The sequence below is a fragment of the Aquarana catesbeiana genome, linkage group LG03, assembly GCF_042186555.1.
Source record: "Aquarana catesbeiana isolate 2022-GZ linkage group LG03, ASM4218655v1, whole genome shotgun sequence".
Taxonomy (NCBI): domain Eukaryota; kingdom Metazoa; phylum Chordata; class Amphibia; order Anura; family Ranidae; genus Aquarana; species Aquarana catesbeiana.
Genome location: NC_133326.1, coordinates 87,082,723 through 87,105,017, shown reverse-complemented (window position 1 = coordinate 87,105,017; position 22,295 = coordinate 87,082,723). Strand labels below are relative to the sequence as shown.

Below are 22,295 nucleotides of genomic sequence, written 5' to 3'. Positions count from 1 at the left end.
ACCACTGGATACTGAAGATACTGAAAAAAACCCGGGGACTCTTGAAGTAGGTTTATAGAAAGGATACCCAGCAAAGTGTCCTTCTAATGTTTGCCAGTGCCAAGTGACCTGAAGGTACCAACCTATAACTCTATACTATACTAAGACTATAAAGACCAAGCCTGTATCCTGTACTGTACAATTAAGATATAACAGCAGGATAAACAGGCAAAAAATTAAGTAACATGGGGATGCAGGAAAACAGACTGCTTTAATTATGTTAATGACAGACTGAATCATGTACAGTGCGTATTTTTTTTTTACTTTTCTTTTTTAATTTTAACCCCTTTGTCTGGAGTTCAGCTATACCAATTTACTGCAACACAAGACAAGACTTTTGGGCATTTAAAAAGAAAAATATAGCTGGCCATACATGGATCAAAATTTGGCCTGCTCAGCAGGGACCAGCCGAATCTCGATCCACGTATGGGCAGGCTGGTTGTACACAAGTCGATCTGTTGACTAAAAAATGGATTATTGTATGGCCACCTTTAAATATTGAAATTTCATATAATAATAGGTCAAAATTAGTGGCAATTTATTTGGACAGATTTTGCAAAAACCGATACACGAAAGAAGGCCTAAACCTTAAACAATATTACATCATTGGACCACGAGTAAGAGCCATTAATAAAAAAAATAGAACATAAAAAGGGGAATCCTTTGCAATATGCTCATAGCTTTCTAATGTATGCATTGAAAGGTAATGCACACTGTTCATCCTGATTTTTATACATTATATATTGCCCCACTGAAGACATATTTAGAATATCAAGTACAAAACACACACTTACCCTTGAAGATTCATAAGATGGGCTCATCTGATTGCCAGTTCCCCATGATGAAGTACCAGATCTTTCATCTATGCCTACAAATTATGAAAAATAGTTAGTTTTTTGTAGGCAATACATAAAAAAAAAAAAAAAAAAAAAAAAAAAAAAAGTTACCCTTGAAAACTAAACAAGAAAGAACAGCTTTACCCAGTATCAATATACAGGCCATTTAAGGTGGTTGGTGGGTTTAGTGAAAGTTCAATTTAAGGAGTGCAGCAAAAGCAACAGGCTTGACCACTTTCCACCTATTGCAAAATGATGTCCCAGCAGGACTTTTGTCATTCCAGGTGGATGTCGTATGATGTCCTCTCGGAACATGCCTTGCTGTGGGCGCTGTCACCAGCAGCGTCCAGATACCGCGGATGACAGATCACTGTACTGGCCCGCTGCCGGTACTATGAAATCTCTGTGACCAATCACAGTAGATCACATGACAGTGGTGAACAATGGAAGGCTTCCTTTAATGCCATCCATCATGTACAATTGTGTTGCTAGCTGCGATCGGTCACAGTGATGACATGGTACAGACAGGGCCAATCACAGCCCATCTGTACCATGTGATTAGCTGTGGCCAATCAAAACAAACCACAACAATACTCACTGAATGAATCAGCTTCATTCAATAAAAATGCTTGCTTACATCAATAAAGTTCATTAGTATAAAGCAATCAATGTGTAAAAAATAAATATATATTCTTATCACTTCTCTAGAGTACTATGGTAACACTGTATGGCTCTGGTTACATTTTTTTTTAAAACACAAAGTAACAAAAAAAATACAAATTTTGTACTTACTGTCACCAGTGTAAGTGATCACCGCCACACCAGTTATGTGATGATGCTGTACTGCACTGGTGACAGTATGCAAAAAAAATATTATTTGCGAAAAACACAATTTATTTAAAATTTCTTAATTTGTGACAAAAGTGTGACAAAAAATTCCAACTTCAAAAAAGTTGCCATGCAACGAAATACCTTGGACTGTCTACTTTCCAAAAAGGGGTCATTTGGCCGATATCTTTACTGTCCTGGTGTTTTCAGGCCTTAACCACTTAAGGACCGAGCCTCTTTCTGAAATTTGTTGTTTACAAGTTAAAAACAGTTTTTTTTTGCTAGAAAATTATTTAGAAAAAAAATATAATGTTTGGGGGTTCTAACACCCTAGAAAATATAATGGCGGTCGTTGCAATACTTTGTCACACCGTATTTGCACAGCTTTCTTACAAGCGCACTTTTTTGGGGGGGACACACTTTTTTTAATTAAAAAATAAAACAGTAAAGTTAACCCAATTCTTTTTATATTGTGAAAGATGTTACACCGAGTAAATTGATGCCAAACATGTCACGCTTCGAAATTGCTCCCGCTCGTGGAATGGCAACAAACTTTTACCCTTAAAAATCTCCATAGGCGACGATAAAAAAAATTCTACAGGTTGCATGTTTTGAGTTACAGAGAAGGTCTACAATTATTACTCTCACTGTACCGATCACAGCGATACCTCACATGTGTAGTTTGAACACAGTTTTCATATGTGGGCGGTGCTCACATATGTGTTCGCTTCTGCCCGCGAGCTCGGCTAAAAAAAATTTTTTTCTTATTATTTATTTTACCTTTTATTTTTACACTGCTCTTTTAAAAAAAAAAAAAACTAAAAAAATAAAAAATGGTGTCACTTTTATTCCTATTGCAAGGAATGTAAACATCCCTTGTAATAGAAAAAAAAAAGTATGACAGGACCTCCTAAATATGAGATCTGGGGTCAAAGACCTCCGATCTCATATTTACACTAAAATGCAATTTAAAAAAAAAAAAAAAATGTTGCTTTAAGAGCTATAGGCAGAAGTGACGTTTTGATGTCGCTTCCACCCTGCAATGGTATGAAGATGGGTGGGGACCATCTTCCCCTCACTTGTCTCCATACCAAGCCAGGAAGAGGACCCGATCGCCTCTGCCGCTACCGACGGCTCGGGTAAGCGACAGAGGGCACCGGAGAGCGACGGATGGGGGGGGCCTCTCCCGCCGTCAATAAAAGTGAACTCACAGCGAATCTGCCGCAGAGACCACTTTTATCTGAAACTGGACCGCTCACTGAAGAAGAGGATATTGGGGTTATGGTAGCCAGCTGATGCCATAACAGCGCTATCCCCTTTAAAGCGCCAATGTATATCGGCATGAGCCGGTCCGGAAGTGGTTAAGAAATTACAGGCATTGATTAATTTTCAGCTATATATACCATAGTAAAGTGTATTGTAGTTGTACTGTCTACCCTCAAGTTGTAAAGCGCTGCATAAACAGTCAGCACTATATAAATCCTGTATTATTATTGTTATAATATTATTATTATTATTATTATTAATAATAATAATAAATGTTTGTGAACTTGTACTCGGGTTTGCTACAGACTAAATAATAAAAAACTGGATTTGGGTTATTTTCACCAAAGAAATGTATTAGAATACATTTTGGCTTAAATTTTTGAAGAAAGAAGATTTGCAAAATTTTATAACAAATGATGGTGAATAATTACCACCAAAAGAAAGTTCTATTTGTGTAAAAAAAAAAAAAAGAAAAACAAATCTCATAAAAATTTCAAAAGTGTGACAGAGCTGAAATCTGAAATACGGCCTAGACAGGAAGGGGTTGAAAGTGCCCAGTATTGAAGACAAAAAAAAAAACACCGCACACAATTTTTGTATTTTGATTTGAGCACCAGAAATGCTGTACTGTTTGTACTGTTGCCATAAGTTACTAAGCATGTCTCATGAAGAAATAAGAATACAACCTTCAGATAATATAATTGAGCAAGATTGTCATCTTAAACCTGGCAAATCAATACATCTAGAATCCACTTAGAATTTTATAACCCTTTTACTGCCACAATTTAACACATACAGTGAAACAAAACCACTTCCAGCTGACCGGTTCAGTAGTATGCCTTACTTAAGTTGGATTTCCCCTGCTCTAAAGAGTTCCGCCTGGGGGAAAAAAAAAAATTGAAAGTCAACAGCTACAAATACTGTAGCTGCTGACTTTTGATATTTGAACACTTACCTGTCCAGGGGGCCCGCAATGTCGGCACTCCAGTCGATTTTCGAATTGGCTGTCTGGTGCTGTCGCCGCCATCTCCACTAAGGGAAAGTGCGCCTTCTAATTGGCCCGGCGGCGGAGGAAGGAGGAGAGGGGCAAACTTCTGAGGGACGGCGCCGCAGTGCCAACTCCCAGAAGTGGGGACGAGAACATGTCAAAAACAGGTCCCCTTTCCCTCTTCCTCCCGTGAAAGGTGCCAAAGTGGCACCGGAGGGGGGGGGGGATGGGGGGTCAGGGAGCAAATAAGCGGAGGTTCCACTTTTCAGAGGAACTTCACTTTAAGCTCATGGCCACTTCAGTGACCGCTTCAATAGCTGTGGAAAAATGAAAAAACTGAAAAAGGTCTCATTCAACCTCCTGGCTGTGTAGTAAAGCGTAATGCATCAAAATCAGGTTAAAAGCCAAAGACTGCAAGTCTGAATCATACGATAGGTTGTAAAGGCTCTGGCTTTGGATCAGAGATGGTAACAAGGGCCTCGGACACACAAATAGCTGAAGTTCTGCTAAGGCCAGAATTTGATTCGGCAATGCAGAGCTTCTGCTAGCAGACTACTCCATTAAATGGGCATAGGCTATATCAGTCTACGCAAGAGGCTTTGCAGACACATTGTGGGTCTCTGGCCCACTCAGCAGAGCTTTAGAAGCTGCTGATGGAGATGATCTTATAGACATAAGGGTCCAGGATCCAGGTTACATGCATCGGTTCCATCTGGGTATACCGGTGAATTGCCTCAAGAAACAGTAGGCGAATGAGGGAAAATGTCACCGCCATAGTGGGACAGTCATTAGGGAGTGCCTGAAAAAACATGCTGTACCACTTAGCAGAACATCTACTAGGCCCAAAGTAAAGCAAGGCCTTGTGTACTCACATATCCAAGCAGTTAATACTGGTGACTGGGTTCAAGGTGGTCGGAGGGTACTAAGACACTGTAGGTGGGCAGTGGAAACAAGATCAGAAATTGGATGAACTACAATTTGCTTCAAGCAGCAGTGAAAGGCACTTCTTCCAAGCATAATGGTAGGAAAAGTGTAAGCAGCCGCCATACAAACATATATTTGAAATTAAGCCTTTATTATTTTTTTGGCAATAACACGGTGTGGGCGGATTTCTGCAAGTCACAGACTGTGTCCCGCCCCTCCAGTCTGCGTCTAAGAATAAGAGGGAGGTGAATCAAGATTAATATTCCACCCCCATTGTGTTTACCTGGTTAGTGGGCATGGAGGAGGGGGGGGCTGTCATTTACCACTGCGCATACGCCCACAAGTGAGACTCTAAAGTCACATGGGATGATCAGATGTGATAGATAAGAAATGCTCAGGGTAGAAAATACACTGAAAATGGAGCATGTGCAGAGTTGCCTCAACAGCTTCAAAATCCCTAGCTGAATTGGGAACATGGACAGAAGGTGGAGATAGAAAGCAGCAGGATCAACCAGGTTTTTAGCAGAAAACTAATCTCATAGTGGCTGAGTGAATACGAACAACATGTGATACATCATTTATTGATAGTTTTTTATGATGTGGATTTAGTGACCCTAAGCTTTTTTTATTCTTTGCCAGTGCCCTAACCTCCTGATGGTGGCAGTACAACCCAACTGCCTCAAATTATATACAATGCCTGTGTACCTCAAATGCATAATAAATGAGATTTTAAGCATATTGCCTTACCCTAACCTAAAGCATACATTAAATGTTACTTAAAAAGCTTCAAAACCTGAAATACAACAATGTTTTCCACTCAGAGAAGCACAGATTACAAACACACAATCAATTGAATTTTAAGGGAAAAACAGACAAGAAAAAAAAACAAACAAAAAACACGACAATGTACAATATATGTTTACCAGCTGTTACATGTGGATTAAATAAGAATTTCTAACCTAACAAAATCTAATTTCTCTGTTACACCAGCTATTGTAGGTAGGAATTTCTATTTTATCCTCTGCTTTTCTCTATTAGATTTGTTTCAGGAATGAATATATTGCTTTATGATTAAAAAAGTTTGTGCAGCAAAGATGGGCGCGTGAACACATTCAAATTTTACTTCAATCTTGCAACATGCAAAAAATATTTGCATATGACTCAACCATATACAATTTGGCAGAATGTTAAAACCAAATGAATGCCTCCTGCGCTTGAGTGTGGTATTTAGATACTATAGACTCTTGCCTCTTAATGTTCCATTCTTGAACCGAATAAAAGCTCCACACTTTGCTGTGATTTGGGTAGTCAGTATGCTGAAACAGTGAACAAAAAGAGGGCACAGCAGCCTAGTGCATTATATTTATATAACATTTATTAATAAAACTGAGTACATATTATACTCGCAAACCGATGTGTGTACAAGCTCATCTGAACACATCCAGGAACAGAATGCTAGAACTCCTGCATATCCTCTCATCACAAGATGGAGCTGCCTGGTCTGGACAGCTGACACTTTGAGAGACATACCCTTATTATCAGAGCCAAGAGACCTGCAACTTCTAGTTATTTTACTAAAACAGTGCACCTGGAACGTATTCACAGCACTTCACTTTTTCCACATTTTTGTTATGTTATAACCTTATTCCAAAATGGATTAAATTCATTATTTTCCTCAAAAAAAAAAAAAAAAAAAAAATCTACAACCAATACCCCATAATGACAATGTGAAAAAAAGTTTTAAATCTTTGAAAATGTATTAAAAAAAATCCCATGTACGCAAGTATTCACAGCCTTTGCTCAGTACTTTGTTGAAGCACCTTTGGCACCAATGACAGCCTCAAGTCTTTTTGAGTATGATGCTACAAGCTTGGCACACCCATTTTTGGGCAATTTCTTCCATTATTCTTTGCAGGACCTCTCAAGCTCTATCAGGATGGATGGGGAGCGTTGGTGCACAGCCATTTTCAGATGTCTACAGAGATGTTCAATCAGGTTCAAATCCGGGCTCTGGCTGGGCCACTTGAGGACATTCACAGAGTTGTCCCATACCCACTCCTTTGTTATCTTGGCTGTGTTGCTTAGGGTCATTGTGCTGTTGGAGGATAAACCTTCGCCCCAGTCTGAGATCGAGTGTGTTCTGGAGTAGGTTCATTAAGGAGGTCTCTCTACATTGCTGAATTCTTTCCCTGTATCCTGACTAGTCTCCCAGTTCCTGCCGCTGAAAAACATCCCCACAGCATGATGCTGCCACCACCATGCTTCACTGTAGGGATAGTATTGGCCAGGTGATGAGTGGTGCCTGGTTTCCTCCAGACATGACACTTGCCATTCAGGCCAAAGTTTTCAATCTTTGAAAAAGGGTTTGGGTAGTGAAAAACCGGAGACGGGCACCACATCCCTAGAAATAGATAATTTCAAGGATACAGGAAGTGGGACTTTTAAGATGCCAATTGAATAAACCATATATTATTTTTTAAAATATGAATTTTATTTGAACAATATAGGTTTAAAAAATACATTTAATAATCAATTATATACATTTCATACACCATTGCAGCCGTACTCAACGTGGTTCGCTCAAAAGGAGCTTACTGCAATTGTACAATTGATTATTGAATGTATTTTTTAAACATTATTTAAATAAAATTCATATTTAAAAAAAAATATATATATATTGTTTATTCAATTGGCACCTTAAAAGTCCCACTTCCTGTATCCTTGAAATTATCGAGTTCAATCTTTGTTTCATCAGACCAGAGAAATTTGTTTCTCATGGTCAGAGTCCTTCAGGTGCCTTTTGGCAAACTCAGGCAGGCTGTCATGTTCCTTTTACTGAGGAGTGACTTCCATCTGGCCACTCTAATATACAGGCCTGATTAGTGGGGTGCTGCAGAGATGGTTGTCCTTCTGCAAGGTTCTGCTCCCGCCACAGAGAACTGCTGGAGCTCTTTCAAATATACCTTTGGGTTCTTGGTCACCTGCCTAAGACCCTTCTCCACCGATCGCTCAGTTTGGCCGAGCAGCCCGCTCTAGGAAGAGTCCTAGTGGTTCCAAACTTCTTCCATCTACGGAAGATGGAGGCCACTGTGCTGATTGGGATTTAAAATACGGCAGAAACTTTTTTACCCTTCTCCAGATCTGTGTCTCACTACAATCCTACAGACAATTCCTTCAACTTCATGGCTTGGTTTGTGCTCTGACATGCACTGTTAACTGTGGGACCTTATATAGAGACAGGTGTTTACTAGAGCTGCACGATTCTGGCTAAAATTAGAATTATGATTTTTTTGCTTACAATAAAGATCACGATTCTCGCGGCGTAACATCTTTCACATTATACAAAAAAATTGGGCTAACTTTACTCTTTAGTAATTTTTAAAATTCACTGAAGTGTATTTTTTTCCCAAAAACTGTGTTTGAAAGACTGTTGCGCAAATACAGTGTGACATAAAATATTGCAATGACCGCCATTTTATTCTCTAGGGCAGGGATCTCAAACTGGTGGCCCTCCAGCTATTACGAAACTACAAGTCCCATCATGCCTCTGCCTGTGGTAGTCATGCTTGTAACTGTCAGACTTGCAATGCTTCATGGGACTTGTAGTTTTGCAACAGCTTGAGGGCTGCCAGTTTGTGACCCCTGCTCTAGGGTCTCTGCTAAAAATATTATATATTTGGGGGTTCCAAGTAATTTTCTAGCAAAAAATACTGATTTGAACTTGTAAGCAACAAGTGTCAGAAAAAGGCTTTAAGTGGTTAAACTGAACTCATTTACAGACCAAAGTCCATACCTTTGATCTGAAAGAACCAATGATACAATGTTTATAGTTATCTCAGCATGGAGCAATGTTGATTAACATTTGCCTTTTTTTTTTTTTTTTTTTTTGAGAGCTCTAAGCAGAGAACGGCTCTGTACTTGTTACATAGAATCGTGGAAATTCTGGATTGAGATCGTAAGGGGAGGGGGGGGGGGGGGCTGTGAATCGAGATTGTTTTTTGTTTTTTTGTTTTTTTTTTAGATCGTGCAGCTCTAGTGTGTGCCTTTCCAAATCATTGCCAATCAATTGAATTTACCACAGGTGGACTCCAATCAATTTGTAGAAACATCTCAAGGATGATCAGTGGAAACAGGTTCCACCTGAGCTCAATTTTGAGTGTCATGGCAAAAGCCATGAATACTTATGTACATGTGATTTTTTTCGTTTTTTATTTTTAATAAATTTGCAAAGATTTCAAACTTTTTTCACGTTGTCATTATGGAGTATTGTTTGTAGAATTTTGAGGAAAATAATAAAATGTAATCCATTTTGGAATAGGGCTGCAACATAGAATTTAGAAAAAGTGAAGCGCTGTGAATATTTTCCTGGATGCAATGTATTAGTAAAATAACTAGAAGTTGCAGGTCTCTTGGCTCTGAAGAAAAGGGTATGTCTCTCAAAATGTCAGCTGGGGATATAGCATCAACCAGATTAGTTATGTACGATGGTGTGTATCCCATGCCCTGCAGGTTGCTGCTTCTTGTAAAAAATTCTTCCTTCTGATCATTTTTTACAAATTAGTTCCCTTTTGTGTCACCATTGTCTGTGCACCCTTGTCATATAACAGTGTTAAAAGGGTAACAGGTGCAGGATAGATGGTGAGTAAAAAAAACACCATAAAAGCTTGACAGGGGCTTTAACACCCATCTATAAACACTTGGTTACATACATAGTTGGTAAGGTTGAACAAAGACAACAGTCCATCCAATTCAACCTGTGTTGGTGTGTGTAGAAAATCAATTCTATGTACATTGTTTTCGCTAAGAGGCACGTCCAAGAGTCTTTTAAAACTATCTATACTTCCTGCCAACGCCACTGATTGTGGAAGAGAGTTCCACATCCTTACCGCCCGGACAGTAGTGACAAAATTCCCTATGCAGTTTAAGGTTAAACCACTTGTCTTATAGTCTCGTGTGGCCCTGTGTCTTCTTACACTCCCTGGGACGGAGAAGTTTCATATTTGGGCTAGTATCATCGAGATATTTGTATAGCGCTATCATTCTCCTCTCAAGTGTCTCTTTTCCAGGGAAAATAAATTTAGCGCTTGTATTCATTCCTCATAATTGAGGTCCTCCAGTCCCCATATTAATTTAGTTGCCCTTCTCTGGACTCTCTCCAGCACATCCTTTCTGATGACTGGTGACCAGAACTGGACGGAATAGTCCAGAGTCTTAAAAGTGACAGCTTTATCTCTGGAGTAAATGCCCTTTGTTTGCAGCAGCTTGACACTGCATGCTATTGCTTAGTCTGTCTTCTACTAGGACCCCCAGAACTTTCTCCAACCTGGAATCCTTTAGGGCAGACATCACGAAATAGTGGCCCGCCCACTAAATTTGTCCCCAGCCTCCTCCGCTATTGTTAAAGTAGAGAGGAGCAGACGGTGGGAGGCGGGACAATTCTGGATTGGGAGCGGGACCAGCACGGCGTGGAGAGCGGTAGTTGCCTGTCACGTTAATTGGGAGGGGATTGGCTGCTAGGAAGTGGTCCTAGCAGCCAGTCACCAGTTGATAATATGAAAAGTCAACCGGGCAGATCCCGCGCCCCGCCCAGTGCTGCTGTGCCTTAAGTTTAGAATTGTCCCGCCTCCTGCTCTCTGCTCTGTGAAAAGTAGGAGAGTGAAGGGAGGAAAATACATGAAGCTGTGAAGGAGGGGGAATGGGGGGCAGTGCTGTGTGGGGGGTCATGTAAAGGGGTCAATACTGTGTGGGGGTGATATGTGAAGGGGTCAATACTGTATGGGGGGGGGATATGTGAAGGGGGCAATACTGTGTGGGGGTGATATGTGAAGGGGTCAATACTGTATGGGGGTGATATGTGAAGGGGGCAATACTGTGTGGGGGTGATATGTGAAGGGGGCAATACTGTGTGGGGTGATATGTGAAGGGTAGCAGTGCTGTGGTGGGGAAGATATGAAGGGGACCAGGAGCTGCGCACAAAATGAGGTGCTGCACAGAAAACGTGCAGGGGTGCCACTGACTCTTAAAATGCACTGAAATGCAGTTTCCATGCGGCTGCATTTTTAAAAAGGTGCCAGGACCTTTTCCCAGCAGAAAACACAGGCACATCAGCCCATTCAAATGAATGGACTGTCATGCCTGCACCTGGGCAGTGATGTAAAGAATGAGTCATCGCACAAAAATTCGGAGCTCGGGTGGAAGAAAATTTTACTAATCGGACCTCCATGAATTTTAATTCAATACCCCTGCTCTAGGGGTTCTCCCCGTAATGAATAACTTGCATTTATATTTTTACCCCCCAAGTGCATTACCTTACATTTATCAATGTTAAACTTCATTTGCCATCCAGTTGCCCACTCCATTAATTTATTCAGGTCCTCTTAAATTATATCTTTATCCAGTGGTGGCTGGTGAAGTTTTAGGATGGGGGGCGCCAGACCCAGTCCTTCCTTTTTGATCCCTCCCACTTCCCATAAGCCCCACCCCTTATAGAATCCACCCACTCCGTCCCCTGTATTCCACCCATAGTGTCAGGAGTATGCAGCCCCGGGATCACAGATCAGGAGTATCTATACCCTGCTGTGATGTCATTGCCCTACTTATTTTTGTGTCGTCAGCAAAAACTTATAAGAGAAGTGTGGTTTTATTTTTTTTAAATAAACAAACATTCATATAAGTAGATGCAGCATGAGACCAATGCTACACCTATACCGCCTCGAAGACAAAAGAACTGAGCTAATAACCACTTTAGCTTCTGGAAGGATTTACCCCCTTAATGACCAGGCCATTTTTTGCGATATAGCACTGCGTCGCTTTAACTGACAATTTCACGGTCGTGTGAAGTTGTACCCGAAACAAAATTGAGGTCCTTTTTTGTGCCACAAATAGAGCTTTCTTTTGGTGGTATTTGATCACCTCTGCGTTTTTTAATTTTTGCGCTATAAACAAAAAAGGAATGACAATTTTGAAAAAAATTATATTTTTTTACTTTCTGCTATAATACATATCCCAAAAAATGTATATATTAAAAAATTTATCAGTTTAGGCCAATATGTATTCTGCTACATATTTATAAAAAAAAAAAAAAAAAATCGCAATTAGCGGTAAAGTGTTCCCTAGGGAGGTGCTTTCTAACTGTCAAGGGATGGGCTCACTGGGAGTAGAGAGAGATTGCTGTTCCTGATCACTAGGAACAGCAGATCTCTCTCTTGGGATCCGCTTTGTTTACACATAAAGTCCGCCAGACCCACTGACGAGTGCACGCTGTATCAAATGCACGGACCGACGTACAGGTACGTCAGTTCGTGCAGCTGGGCCGCCCTGCCGCAGTATATGTGTGGTGGGTGGTCCGGAAGTGGTTAACCACTTGCTGCCCGCCCGCCGTCATATGATGGCAGGACGGTGCAGCTGTTGTTCTGGGGCACCGTCATATGACGGCGCAGCCTTCCAGGCAGCCCAGGGGCAGCATCGCTCGGGTCCCGGTGCGCGTGCCCGCGATGTCCGCCGGGCACCAGCAATTGCCCAGTAACCGAGCAGGACTGTGAATCTGTGTGTCTGTAAACACACAGATCCACGTCCTGTCAGATAGGAGGAGACCGATGGTGTGTTCCTTGTACAGAGGAACACCGATCGGTCTCCTCCCCTTGTGAGTCCCCTCCCCCCCACAGTTAGAATCACTCCCTAGCAACATATTTAACCCTACAGCGCCCCCTCCTTGTTAACACCTTAATTGCCAGTCACATTTATACAGTAATCAATGCATTTTTATAGCGCGGATCACTGTATAAATGTGAATGGTCCCAAAAATGTGTCAAAATTGTCCGATGTGTCCGCCGCAATATCGCAGTCACGATCAAAATCGCAGATCGCCGCCATTACTAGTAAAAAAAAAAAAAGTAACAATAAAAATGCTATAAATCTATCCCCTTATTTTGTAGACGCTATAACTTTTGCGCAAACCAATAAATATATGCTTGTTGCTATATTTTTTACCAAAAATATGTAGAATACGTATCGGCCTAAACTGAGGAAAAAAATTTTAAAAAAAAAAATTGGGATATTTATTATAGCAAAAAGTAAAAAATATTGTGTTTTTTTCAAACTTGTCACTCTTGTTTTGTTTATAGCACAAGAAATAAAAACCGCAGAGGTAATCAAGTACCACCAAAAGAAAGCTCTATTAGTGGGGAAAAAATGATAAAAATTTCATTTGGGTACAGTGTTGTATGACCGCGCAATTGTTATTCAAAGTGCGACAGCGCTGAAAGCTGAAAATTGACTTGGGCAGGAAGGGGGTGAAAATGCCCTGTATGGAAGTAGCTAAAGATCGCTGATTGCTCTGTTCTCAGGTCCACTCTGAGTGCAGAGTGGTGATTGGAAGTAACAACTCTCTGCATCTCAATTACTCACTGGAGCAATAGACGGAGGAAGGGGCGGGAGCAGTTGGGCTCAGGCTCTCAGCAGCTCACTGGAAGGCTGAGCCAAGCTGCTGGTCAGCCATCTGGGTGGATCCCGACATTAAAGTCAGGGTCCCTTCAGAGTCTGGATCAGCTGAGTGATGCGCTTTGGCCCTACTGCTCCTTTAAAATGCCTGTTAATGATATCGGCCACACAGGGAAAACAGAGTTAGGTACCTGGTAACTCTTTTTCTGAGAAGTCTTCCAGGGCAGCATCTGAGAGATAGGCTCCTCCTACCTAAGAACAGGAAACACAATTGTCCACCATTATAAAAGTTAGTTATACCTGTATGCCTCAGTATTCATAAAGTACCGACGGAACCCCAGGTAACCTAAATGCCTTGATGCTGATTAGAACTGACAATTAGGGTTGGAACGAGTGTTGCCCTGGAAGACTTCTCAGAAAAAGAGTTACCAGGTACCTGTTTTCTCTCAATCGTCTTCGTCTTCTGAGAGGATGTAGCAAGCAATACCTTCTAAAAGTGGGGATAGGACCTGTAGCACTTTTCGACCAAAGTTTAGATCCTGACTGAACAGGTAGTCGGTTTGGTAATGCCTAACAAAGGTTTTGAAGCTCAACCATGTCGCTGCCCTGCAGATCTGCTTCAGCGTTGCCCCTGCTCTTTCTGCAACCGAGGAAGCCCAAGCCCTGGTAGAGTGAGCTTTGATCCCACCTCCTGTGGTTCCGGAGGAAACACGAACTGAGGCATACAGGTATGACTATCTTACTACAATGGTGGATAATTACGTTTCCCGTTCTTAGGTAGGAGAGGAGCCTAGCTCTCAGATGCTGCCCTGGAAGACGACTGAGAGAAAGCATTAGTTTTTAAATTGTGAGTAGCAGGACTAACATAGACCCAATGTGTAATGCAATGTGAATTTAAGGGTAATAAAAAAAAAAAAAAATTACACAGAATGAAATTCCCTTATGTGGCACCTATCTGTAGTTTCTCCATGTCAATAACATATTTTTTTCTAACACACCTAATTATGACCAACTACTAAATTTTATATTATCCATGTACACTAATCAAATTGAAAACTGCATATGCTGGTTTGCAAAAACATTACAATGTCTGAATGGACACACAGACCAGTGGCTATGTTTGGGTGCCCTCATAGCAAGCTGCTTGCTGTGGGGGCACTCAGCAAAAGGGAGGGGCCAGGAGCATTGGCGAGGGACCCAAGAAGAGGAGGATCCGGGCTGCTCTGCACAAGATCACTGCGCAGAGCAGGTAAGTATGCATGCGCAGTAGGAAAAAGGCTGTAAAGGCTTCACTTCCCGATTCCCTTACTGAAGATGCAGGTGCCTCCACCCAGAGCCGAGTGAAGGGTCGGCTTTGGGTGAGGACATCGCGGGAGCAGTGGACAAGTAAGTGTCCTTATTTTAAAAATCAGCAGCTGCAGTATTCGTAGCCTCTGACTTAAAGGGGTTGTAAAGGCAATTTAAAAAAAAAAAAAAATAAATAACAAACATATTATACTTACCTCCACTGTGAAGCTAGTTTTGCACAGAGTGACCCCGAACCTGGTCTTCTGGGTAAAACCGGGGGGTGGGGGGGGTGGGGGGGGGGGCTATAGTCAGATGTTTTTTCACCTTAATGCATAGGATACATTAAGGTGAAAGAATGCAAACCTTTACAACCCCTTTAATTTTTTTTTTGGAGGCTGAACTCTTTAATATCACTTTCTGGTAAAAATGTACCTTTTGACTTTGGAATCACTTTTAATTGGTCTGTTCATTAAAGAAGTTCTTCATAGTGTGCAGCAACTAGTATTTTTAAAAGGCTAAAACAAAGGCAAACAATATGTCTTTGCTTTTTAATTAGTTTGGTAAAAACCTAGGTTTTTTTCTGCAGAATAACGGTTGCCTAATAAGATGTGTATGTAAAAATACTGGTAAAATAAAGGGACACATAACAAGGATGTCAGTAAGTTGCCAGTCTATTACTATGCATGGCACATGTGAGGGGAAATGAAAGGTTACCATAATGGCTCGCACATGAGTTATTTTAATGGGTAATATCTACATCCACTGGATGTTTATTAAACACAGCTTTCTCTTGTTCTCCCAACTGTAGCTGCTTGATTTAGAACTAGCAAAGGATTTCATATGGGAACACAGTGCTTACAGTAGAACTACACTGCATCTGAGCGCCACAAACCAAAAACGCCATTTACTTAATTTTTAATATTCAAAAGCAAACTCCCCCATCCATGTCTCCATGCATTATTTTGCTAAGAAATCACTTTGAAAAACATCCTCTAGTATTTCTAGCCGTGGCAATCTTGAGTAATGGCACACGATTCATGTAGTATTTACTTCCTTGAATGCATCTGCCCTTAGCTCAGACATGCGGGCAGGAGGATGTGAGAAAGCCCAAATCACTTAAAAGTGACCAACAGAAGCATATACATGTAGCAGCTTTTTTGAGCATTCTCTGTCACTGCTTTCTGGGCATTCACTGAACACATAGGGCACCTTAAATCAAGCACCACTTGGTACACCATTTCAGCCACAGCATATTTCAGTCTTCCATAGACTTTGAAAAGCTGCTGGCACTCGGGAATACTAAAATACCAGAACTGTACGTATAGGAGCTAAATACTCCGGGTGTAGGGGGGCCAAATAAGGCTGAAGCCCACACCTCCCATCTTCTACATATGCCTATTGGCCAGAGAGACAGCTCATCGTAATACTAGGGCAATACAAATGTGGTGGGGCAGGGTACCTCTTGGTGTCTAAAGCTGACCATATACTGTATGAATTTCCAGGGGAATGAGCCAAAATTTACTCAGTGGGTGGCCTAGTCAGCCGCCTCCCACCCGACATCCCTCAACTGAAAAATCGAGGGAGCTAGGTGGAAAGTTGTCGCACGAAAAAAGTGGCTGCATCCAATCAGACAAAGGCAATTGTTCGGGTGTTTTGACAACCAGCTGTCAAAATACAATAGATGCAGTGGTAGATTTGTCTATCCGTGCTGTAAATCTTGGAGGGAGGAACCCTTTAGAATTTGTCGTACAGCCTACAGGCTGAACGAAAAAAAAAATGCCATCAGTGTATGGCCAGCTGAAGTTCTTAAGGGGAACTCAAGTTCTTCTTGGACAGGATACAGATGGGTTAGAACCTACGTCATGATTTTATTGTTGTCTGTGTCCCTGGTTTTCCAGTGATGGTGATAACACAGTAAGTGATGAGAAAGTCCCCCTGACAGGAACATAGACAAAAAAAAAAAAAAACTGACAAAGATCCAAACATTCCACATGCTCCTCAAAACTAAAATATACGCACATGTACTCCACCATCATGCTTAGCTCCCAGACATATTTTTGAATTACATACAGCAGGGCTCAAAATTTCAAGCTCTGCGCTAGTAGCCAGGCATTAAGGGTTACTCATCACCAGTTGCCCCACCCATTCCGCCCCTAACCACGCCCTCAAATTATCTCATGAAATTACACCTAAGCGCCGGTTCACATTAGAAGCGGCACGACTTTCAGGTCGCCTCACAGAGGCGACCTGCACACGACTGCCGCGGCGACTTGCAAGACGACTTCTGTATAGAAGTCTATGCAAGTCGCCCCCAAAGTAGTACAGGAACCTTTCTTCTAAGTCGGAGCGACTTGCGTCACTCCGATTAGAACGGTTCCATTGTACAGAACGGGAGGCGACTTGTCAGGCAGCTAGGTCGCCTGACAAGTCGCCCCCGTGTGAACCGGCTCTAAATGTTTTATGCAGAAGTTACAAAAATAAAAATATTAACAACAACTTGACCAGTGCCCACCACTGCAGCGCAACCAGTGCCCACCACTGCAGCGCAACCAGTGCCCACCACTGCAGCGCAACCAGTGCAGAGGAAGAGAGAGTGGAGGAAGAGGAGAGTGGCCGGATCACAGAGCGGGGATTGCCCGCTGTAGCAGCTTTCATTTGAATTGCTGTGCGCTTGCCATCACATACAGTCCCACCTCATTGCCTGGCTACTTTGATGATTTCACACATCCCGGCATTGGACCGGTGTTCTGTCTATCAAAGTAGCTGGGCAAGGAGGTGGGACTGTATGTGATGGCGAGCGCACAGCAATTCAAATGAAAGCTGCTACAGGGGGCAATCCCCGGCTCTGTGATCCGGCTGGCCGCTCTCCACTTCCTTCACTCTCTTCCACTGGGTGAATGGCTCCCATTCAACCCTTCCTGCCAGCGGTGCTCACTACCCACCCCCCCCACGGCAGTCCACATTCTGCACTCCTGTGACCCATTTTCAGCAGACGGCAGGCTGAAGCCCGCTGATGTCACAGAGCTGGTCCAGGCTGGGGAAAGATTGTGACAATATGGTGGGGATCCACCCACAACCCTGGAGCGGCATGTGGCCAGCCGCTGCCACCCCCTCCACAGTCCAGCACTCCAGAGTGAGCGTGCGGGGGGGGGGGGTGTATCAGAACAGAGATCAGGTGGGGAAGAGAAGAAGCATCGGACTGATACAGGATCGTCCTAGGCAATTATGAATTTTGGAAAAAAAAAATTAAACAAAAAAACAAAATTAATAAACAAAACTTCTATTGCTTTCTGTGCCACCATTTAGGTGATTCACCCTCTGTTTGTCCTGCTTACCCATTATCATTAAAAGTGAAAAGAAAATCCCAAATTTTGGGTTGTCCCCAGAAAAGTAATAGAGGGGAAATTTTCCAATGGGGATACTATTTCTGGTGACCTGGGGGCCCTAAGAGTGTCACTAAACCCACATCATAAACTATCAAATGCTTCATTACATTCTGTTCAAACTCATACTGTCACCATGACATTAGATCTTCACCTTCTGTCCATGTCTCCAATTCAGCTAGGGATTTTGCAAAGCAGTGTTGGCAGCTCTGCACATGCTCAGTTTTCAATGAGTTTCTATGCTGAGCATTTCCTACCTATCACATCTGAACAGCCCATGTGACTAGAGTGACACATGTGGGTGTATACACAGTGGTCTATGACAGCTCACTCTCCCCCCCCCCCCCTCTCCTCCATGCCCACTAACACGATCGGGCGGGATATTACATGTAGATTGGTTGAGGCTTCACCTCACTAACTCCAAGACACAGACTGAAATCCACCCACACCATGCGATTACCAAAAAACAATAGATTTGATTTCAAAATAATTATATATATATATATATATATATATATATATATATATATATATATATATATATATATATATATATATATATATATATATATACACATACAGTTTATTGATATTCATTTTACTAAATTTACTGTATTCCTAAGGCTGTTTTTTTTATTTTGAACATGTGACCAGCAGCAGAGGACTAGAATGCAGGGAAAGATCTGGGTCATGTGACAGCTGTATATCGATTGGGGGGGGGGGGGTTTTAAAGAAAAATTTTTTTTTAATAACTACAGTGCCATCATTGATATATCGAAATAGAAAGGACAAATGTAAATTATACAGCGCATGTTTAGTACCACTTTAATTTGCATGGATTGCCTCTCACTTCCCGTTTGGCTATGGGGCAGGAAGTGAAGGTAAATCTCCCCAATGGGATAAAGATGGCAAAAATAAACCTTATAGGGGTATAACCCTCCCGTACTGTATCCAAAATGAAAAATAAAAAATTTTGCCTATAGTTCTACATTAAAGAACACTTATGTCATTGTCATAAATTGTGTGAATATTCGCTACAATTATCCAATAACAAAAAGCATAGGAACCGGAAATTGCTTTTCACACAATGAATAATTGAAGTAAATATCTGACAAATTACTGAGAAAATTCCTAGTAAATCAGCCTCACAAACTTTGGGAAAAGAATAAAGTTAAAAAAAAAACAGTATGAAACAAAAAACGTATAAACCTAGCTCTGCCGTAATAGCAGTTACATTTTGCAGTTCTCACCCACAATAACAACCTTTTAAAACGGACAATGCTGTATAGAAAAACCAGTACGTCGCTCACATCTTCTACCACTGAGTGAACACTAGTGAGATTAAAATGTCTGACGCAAGCACACCACGCATCAACTATGCTCTGTTGTTCAACAAACATTAGTCTGAGTGTTGTGAAAAGGTTAAAAATAGAAAAATCATTCAAAGACCTCTGGCCTGGGGTTCTGGTCAAACAGAGTGCAGCCTCACACAAGCGTGAAATGCTGTATTGTTCAAAAATAATGCTCAATTATTTTTGCTTGAAAAAGGGAGTGACCTTTTTTTAGTGTTTTTATTAGAGGTTGCCAAAATTAGCTCATTTACATGCAACTCTTGTCAGTAAGAACTTTTCATCAGCATTCTTCTGGCTTAAGCAGCACATTTTGTTATTTGAGAATTGACAAATAACCACAAAAATGAAACAAAATCACTTTAATTAAGTTGCTATTCTGCAACATCAAAATGATAAAAAAAAAAAAAAAATACTGCATAGAACATGAAAGAAAAATGTGAACGTTAATCAGAACACAAAAACAAAATACAAACTAAGTTTTGTCTTTAGGCAACTTAAATGGAATGTATAAGTTTGATACATCACTGTGGTCAAGACTTTAAAAATAAAAAAATGACATCCTGATAATTTCTGCTGAATTTGGCTGAGATTCAGGCCATGGGTGGCCCTGCAAGCACCACCAAGCTCAATAAAAGTTGGTTTGAAAATCATCTGAACGGGGAGGAAAATTGGCAGAAAAATGATTGCATCCTATCAAATGTAGTCGCTGTATTCCGGCAGCCTTTCACTGGTGCTGCGGCTGCCTGATTTCAATAGCCAGCAGTGCAGAAATAACTTATCCTTCATTAGAGGGCTAAGAACTAGTTGTGATCAAGCCAACCACAGTCACAAAGCAAGCGCTGCTTGTCATTTCTTAAAATGTTTGTTGGTAAAACAAGGCTTGAATATACAATGGTGGTAAAAAGGAATGAAAATTTTTAAAAATGTATAAAACTTGTAAAACTAAAATAAAATTGACCGAAAGGAATGGAGCAATGAACACAGAAATATGTAAACTATGTAAAAGACAGGAAAAACGCAATTTTCCACACCTGCACTAGGCGGGTGAAATATATATTTAAAGCAGACCTTTCTGCACTTTTACTAATGCGGATATGAAACTCATCTAACCTTGTTTGTTTTTGTTTTTTTTTTTTACTTACCTTTCTTGTGCCCACTTCTTGGTTTCCCTGAAAGCACTGATGACGTAGCCTCTGCCGCACTGATGCCCTTTGGGAAGGTAACATCAGAGCCTACAGCGGAAAAAAAAAAAAAAAAAAAAAAGCCTTCAAGACCCTTGAGAGAATCTGGCAGGCTGGTTGTACCCAAGTAAATCAAATGGATCCTGCTGAACTGGCTGAGATTCGAACTGTGTATGGCCAGCCTCAATGTAACTGAAAAGGTTTGAGGGATTATAGCCTCAAAAGGAGGCAGGCCTTCAGTTTCTGTCTAGTATCCACACATATATTGGTTCTGCTATTTTTGTTTTAATATTTATTTGTATTTTTTTAATGGCCTATTCATTTATTTTTAACCTGTTTCTGCTACACTATTGACCTTTACTGATACGGTTATACACGTGTGCTTTTACAATCTTTATGGCATTACAGCACATTTTATACTGTACATTTGTAGACTAACCACTAGAGTGGTTTGTGCTAAGTCCAAAGACATGCTGGTAGGTTACTGTATATACTAGAGTATAAGCCGAGTTTTTCAGCACTTCTTTTTGTGTTGAAAGTTCCCCCCTCGCCTTATACTCGAGTCAAGCACTTTTCTGGTGCAAAGAATGACATTTTCCGAACCGACATTTTACGAAGCTGGGGTTCCTAGCACCAAGTGGCCCCGAGATATGGGGCCCCAAAGTCAGTTCGGAAAAGGTCACTCTGCTGCAAAAAAGTGCTTGACATTTTCCGAACAGATTTTGGAGCCCCGTTTCTCAGGGCCACTTGGCGTTAGGAACCCCAGCTTTGGATATGTTGTAGTGCTAGTTCCAGTGGGTTTGTACACCAAATTGTGGTTCCTAGCACCAAGTGGCCCCGAGATATGGGGCCCCAAAGTCGGTCAACTGTGTCCATCTGCAGCAATGTCATTTCGGGACCCTTTGGGTCCAGAGACCCCAAATTTTGGCTGCAGCTAGGGGGCATCTAGGAACCATTAACTACAGAGTTTGAAGTTCGGGGGACCTATGGCTGCAAATGGGCACAGTGAGGCATGCAAATGGGCATTGTCGACCCTCTTTTCCACTTACAGTAGCTGCGCATTTCTCACCCTAGGCTTATACTCGAGTCAATAAGTTTTCCCAGTTTTTTGTGGTAAAATTAGGTGCCTGGCTTATATTCGGGTCGGTTTATACTCGAGTATATAGGGTAATTGGATCCTGTCTAAATTGTCCCTAATATGTGTATGTATGAATGTGAGTTAGGGACCTTAGAGTGTAGGGGGGGGGGGGTAAAATGGAATTTTGGAACTAAATATAGTGTATTATACTATCAGCAACTGTTTAATGGTGCTACTAGTAAAAAAAAAAACAAGACAAAAAAAAAACAAACAGACACACACATCTTTAATAGGCAAAGGAGTCGTAAAACAGCTTAAAATTTAGAATTGTAATTTGCAACTAGCTCACATCGAGGAATTCGTTTTTTGGCCTTTGAGGGCAACAGAGAGGGAGCAAGAAGGCGGTAAGTGGCCCAGAAAATACCAGTTTGACAAAGCTGTACTTGAGGAAGGATGGATTAGCCAATAAAAAGCCTGTTTACAGCATGTTGTATTTCGGTAAGGCAAATGCCGCAACACACTTCATGCATTACCGCAGTGCATTCATTTTAAATGGGTCCACAATGCCACAAAAGAAAAAAAATGCTCAGGATTAATTATTTTATTAACTCATCAGACATACATTCTGAAGACTCATTGCAGTACCACCCTAAAAGAATGACACAGCAACACCTTAGGCTTGGTGCACTACAGA

The 22,295-nt window shown here is 41.3% G+C and overlaps 1 protein-coding gene across 13 annotated transcripts in view; it reads right to left on the bottom strand.

The window, feature by feature from the left end:
• Positions 1 to 22,295, bottom strand: part of TCF12 (transcription factor 12) — a 278,333-nt gene that overhangs the window by 189,302 nt on the left and 66,736 nt on the right. For 7 of the 13 annotated variants that reach the window (XM_073618794.1, XM_073618798.1, XM_073618791.1 and 4 more), the window contains one exon: positions 834 to 907. In XM_073618794.1, coding sequence (XP_073474895.1) covers positions 834 to 907 — 74 coding nt within the window. Of the gene's footprint in view, positions 1 to 833; positions 908 to 20,484; positions 20,575 to 22,295 lie in introns of all 13 variants that reach the window. The other 6 variants (XM_073618786.1, XM_073618784.1, XM_073618783.1 and 3 more) reach the window with 1 other exon arrangement.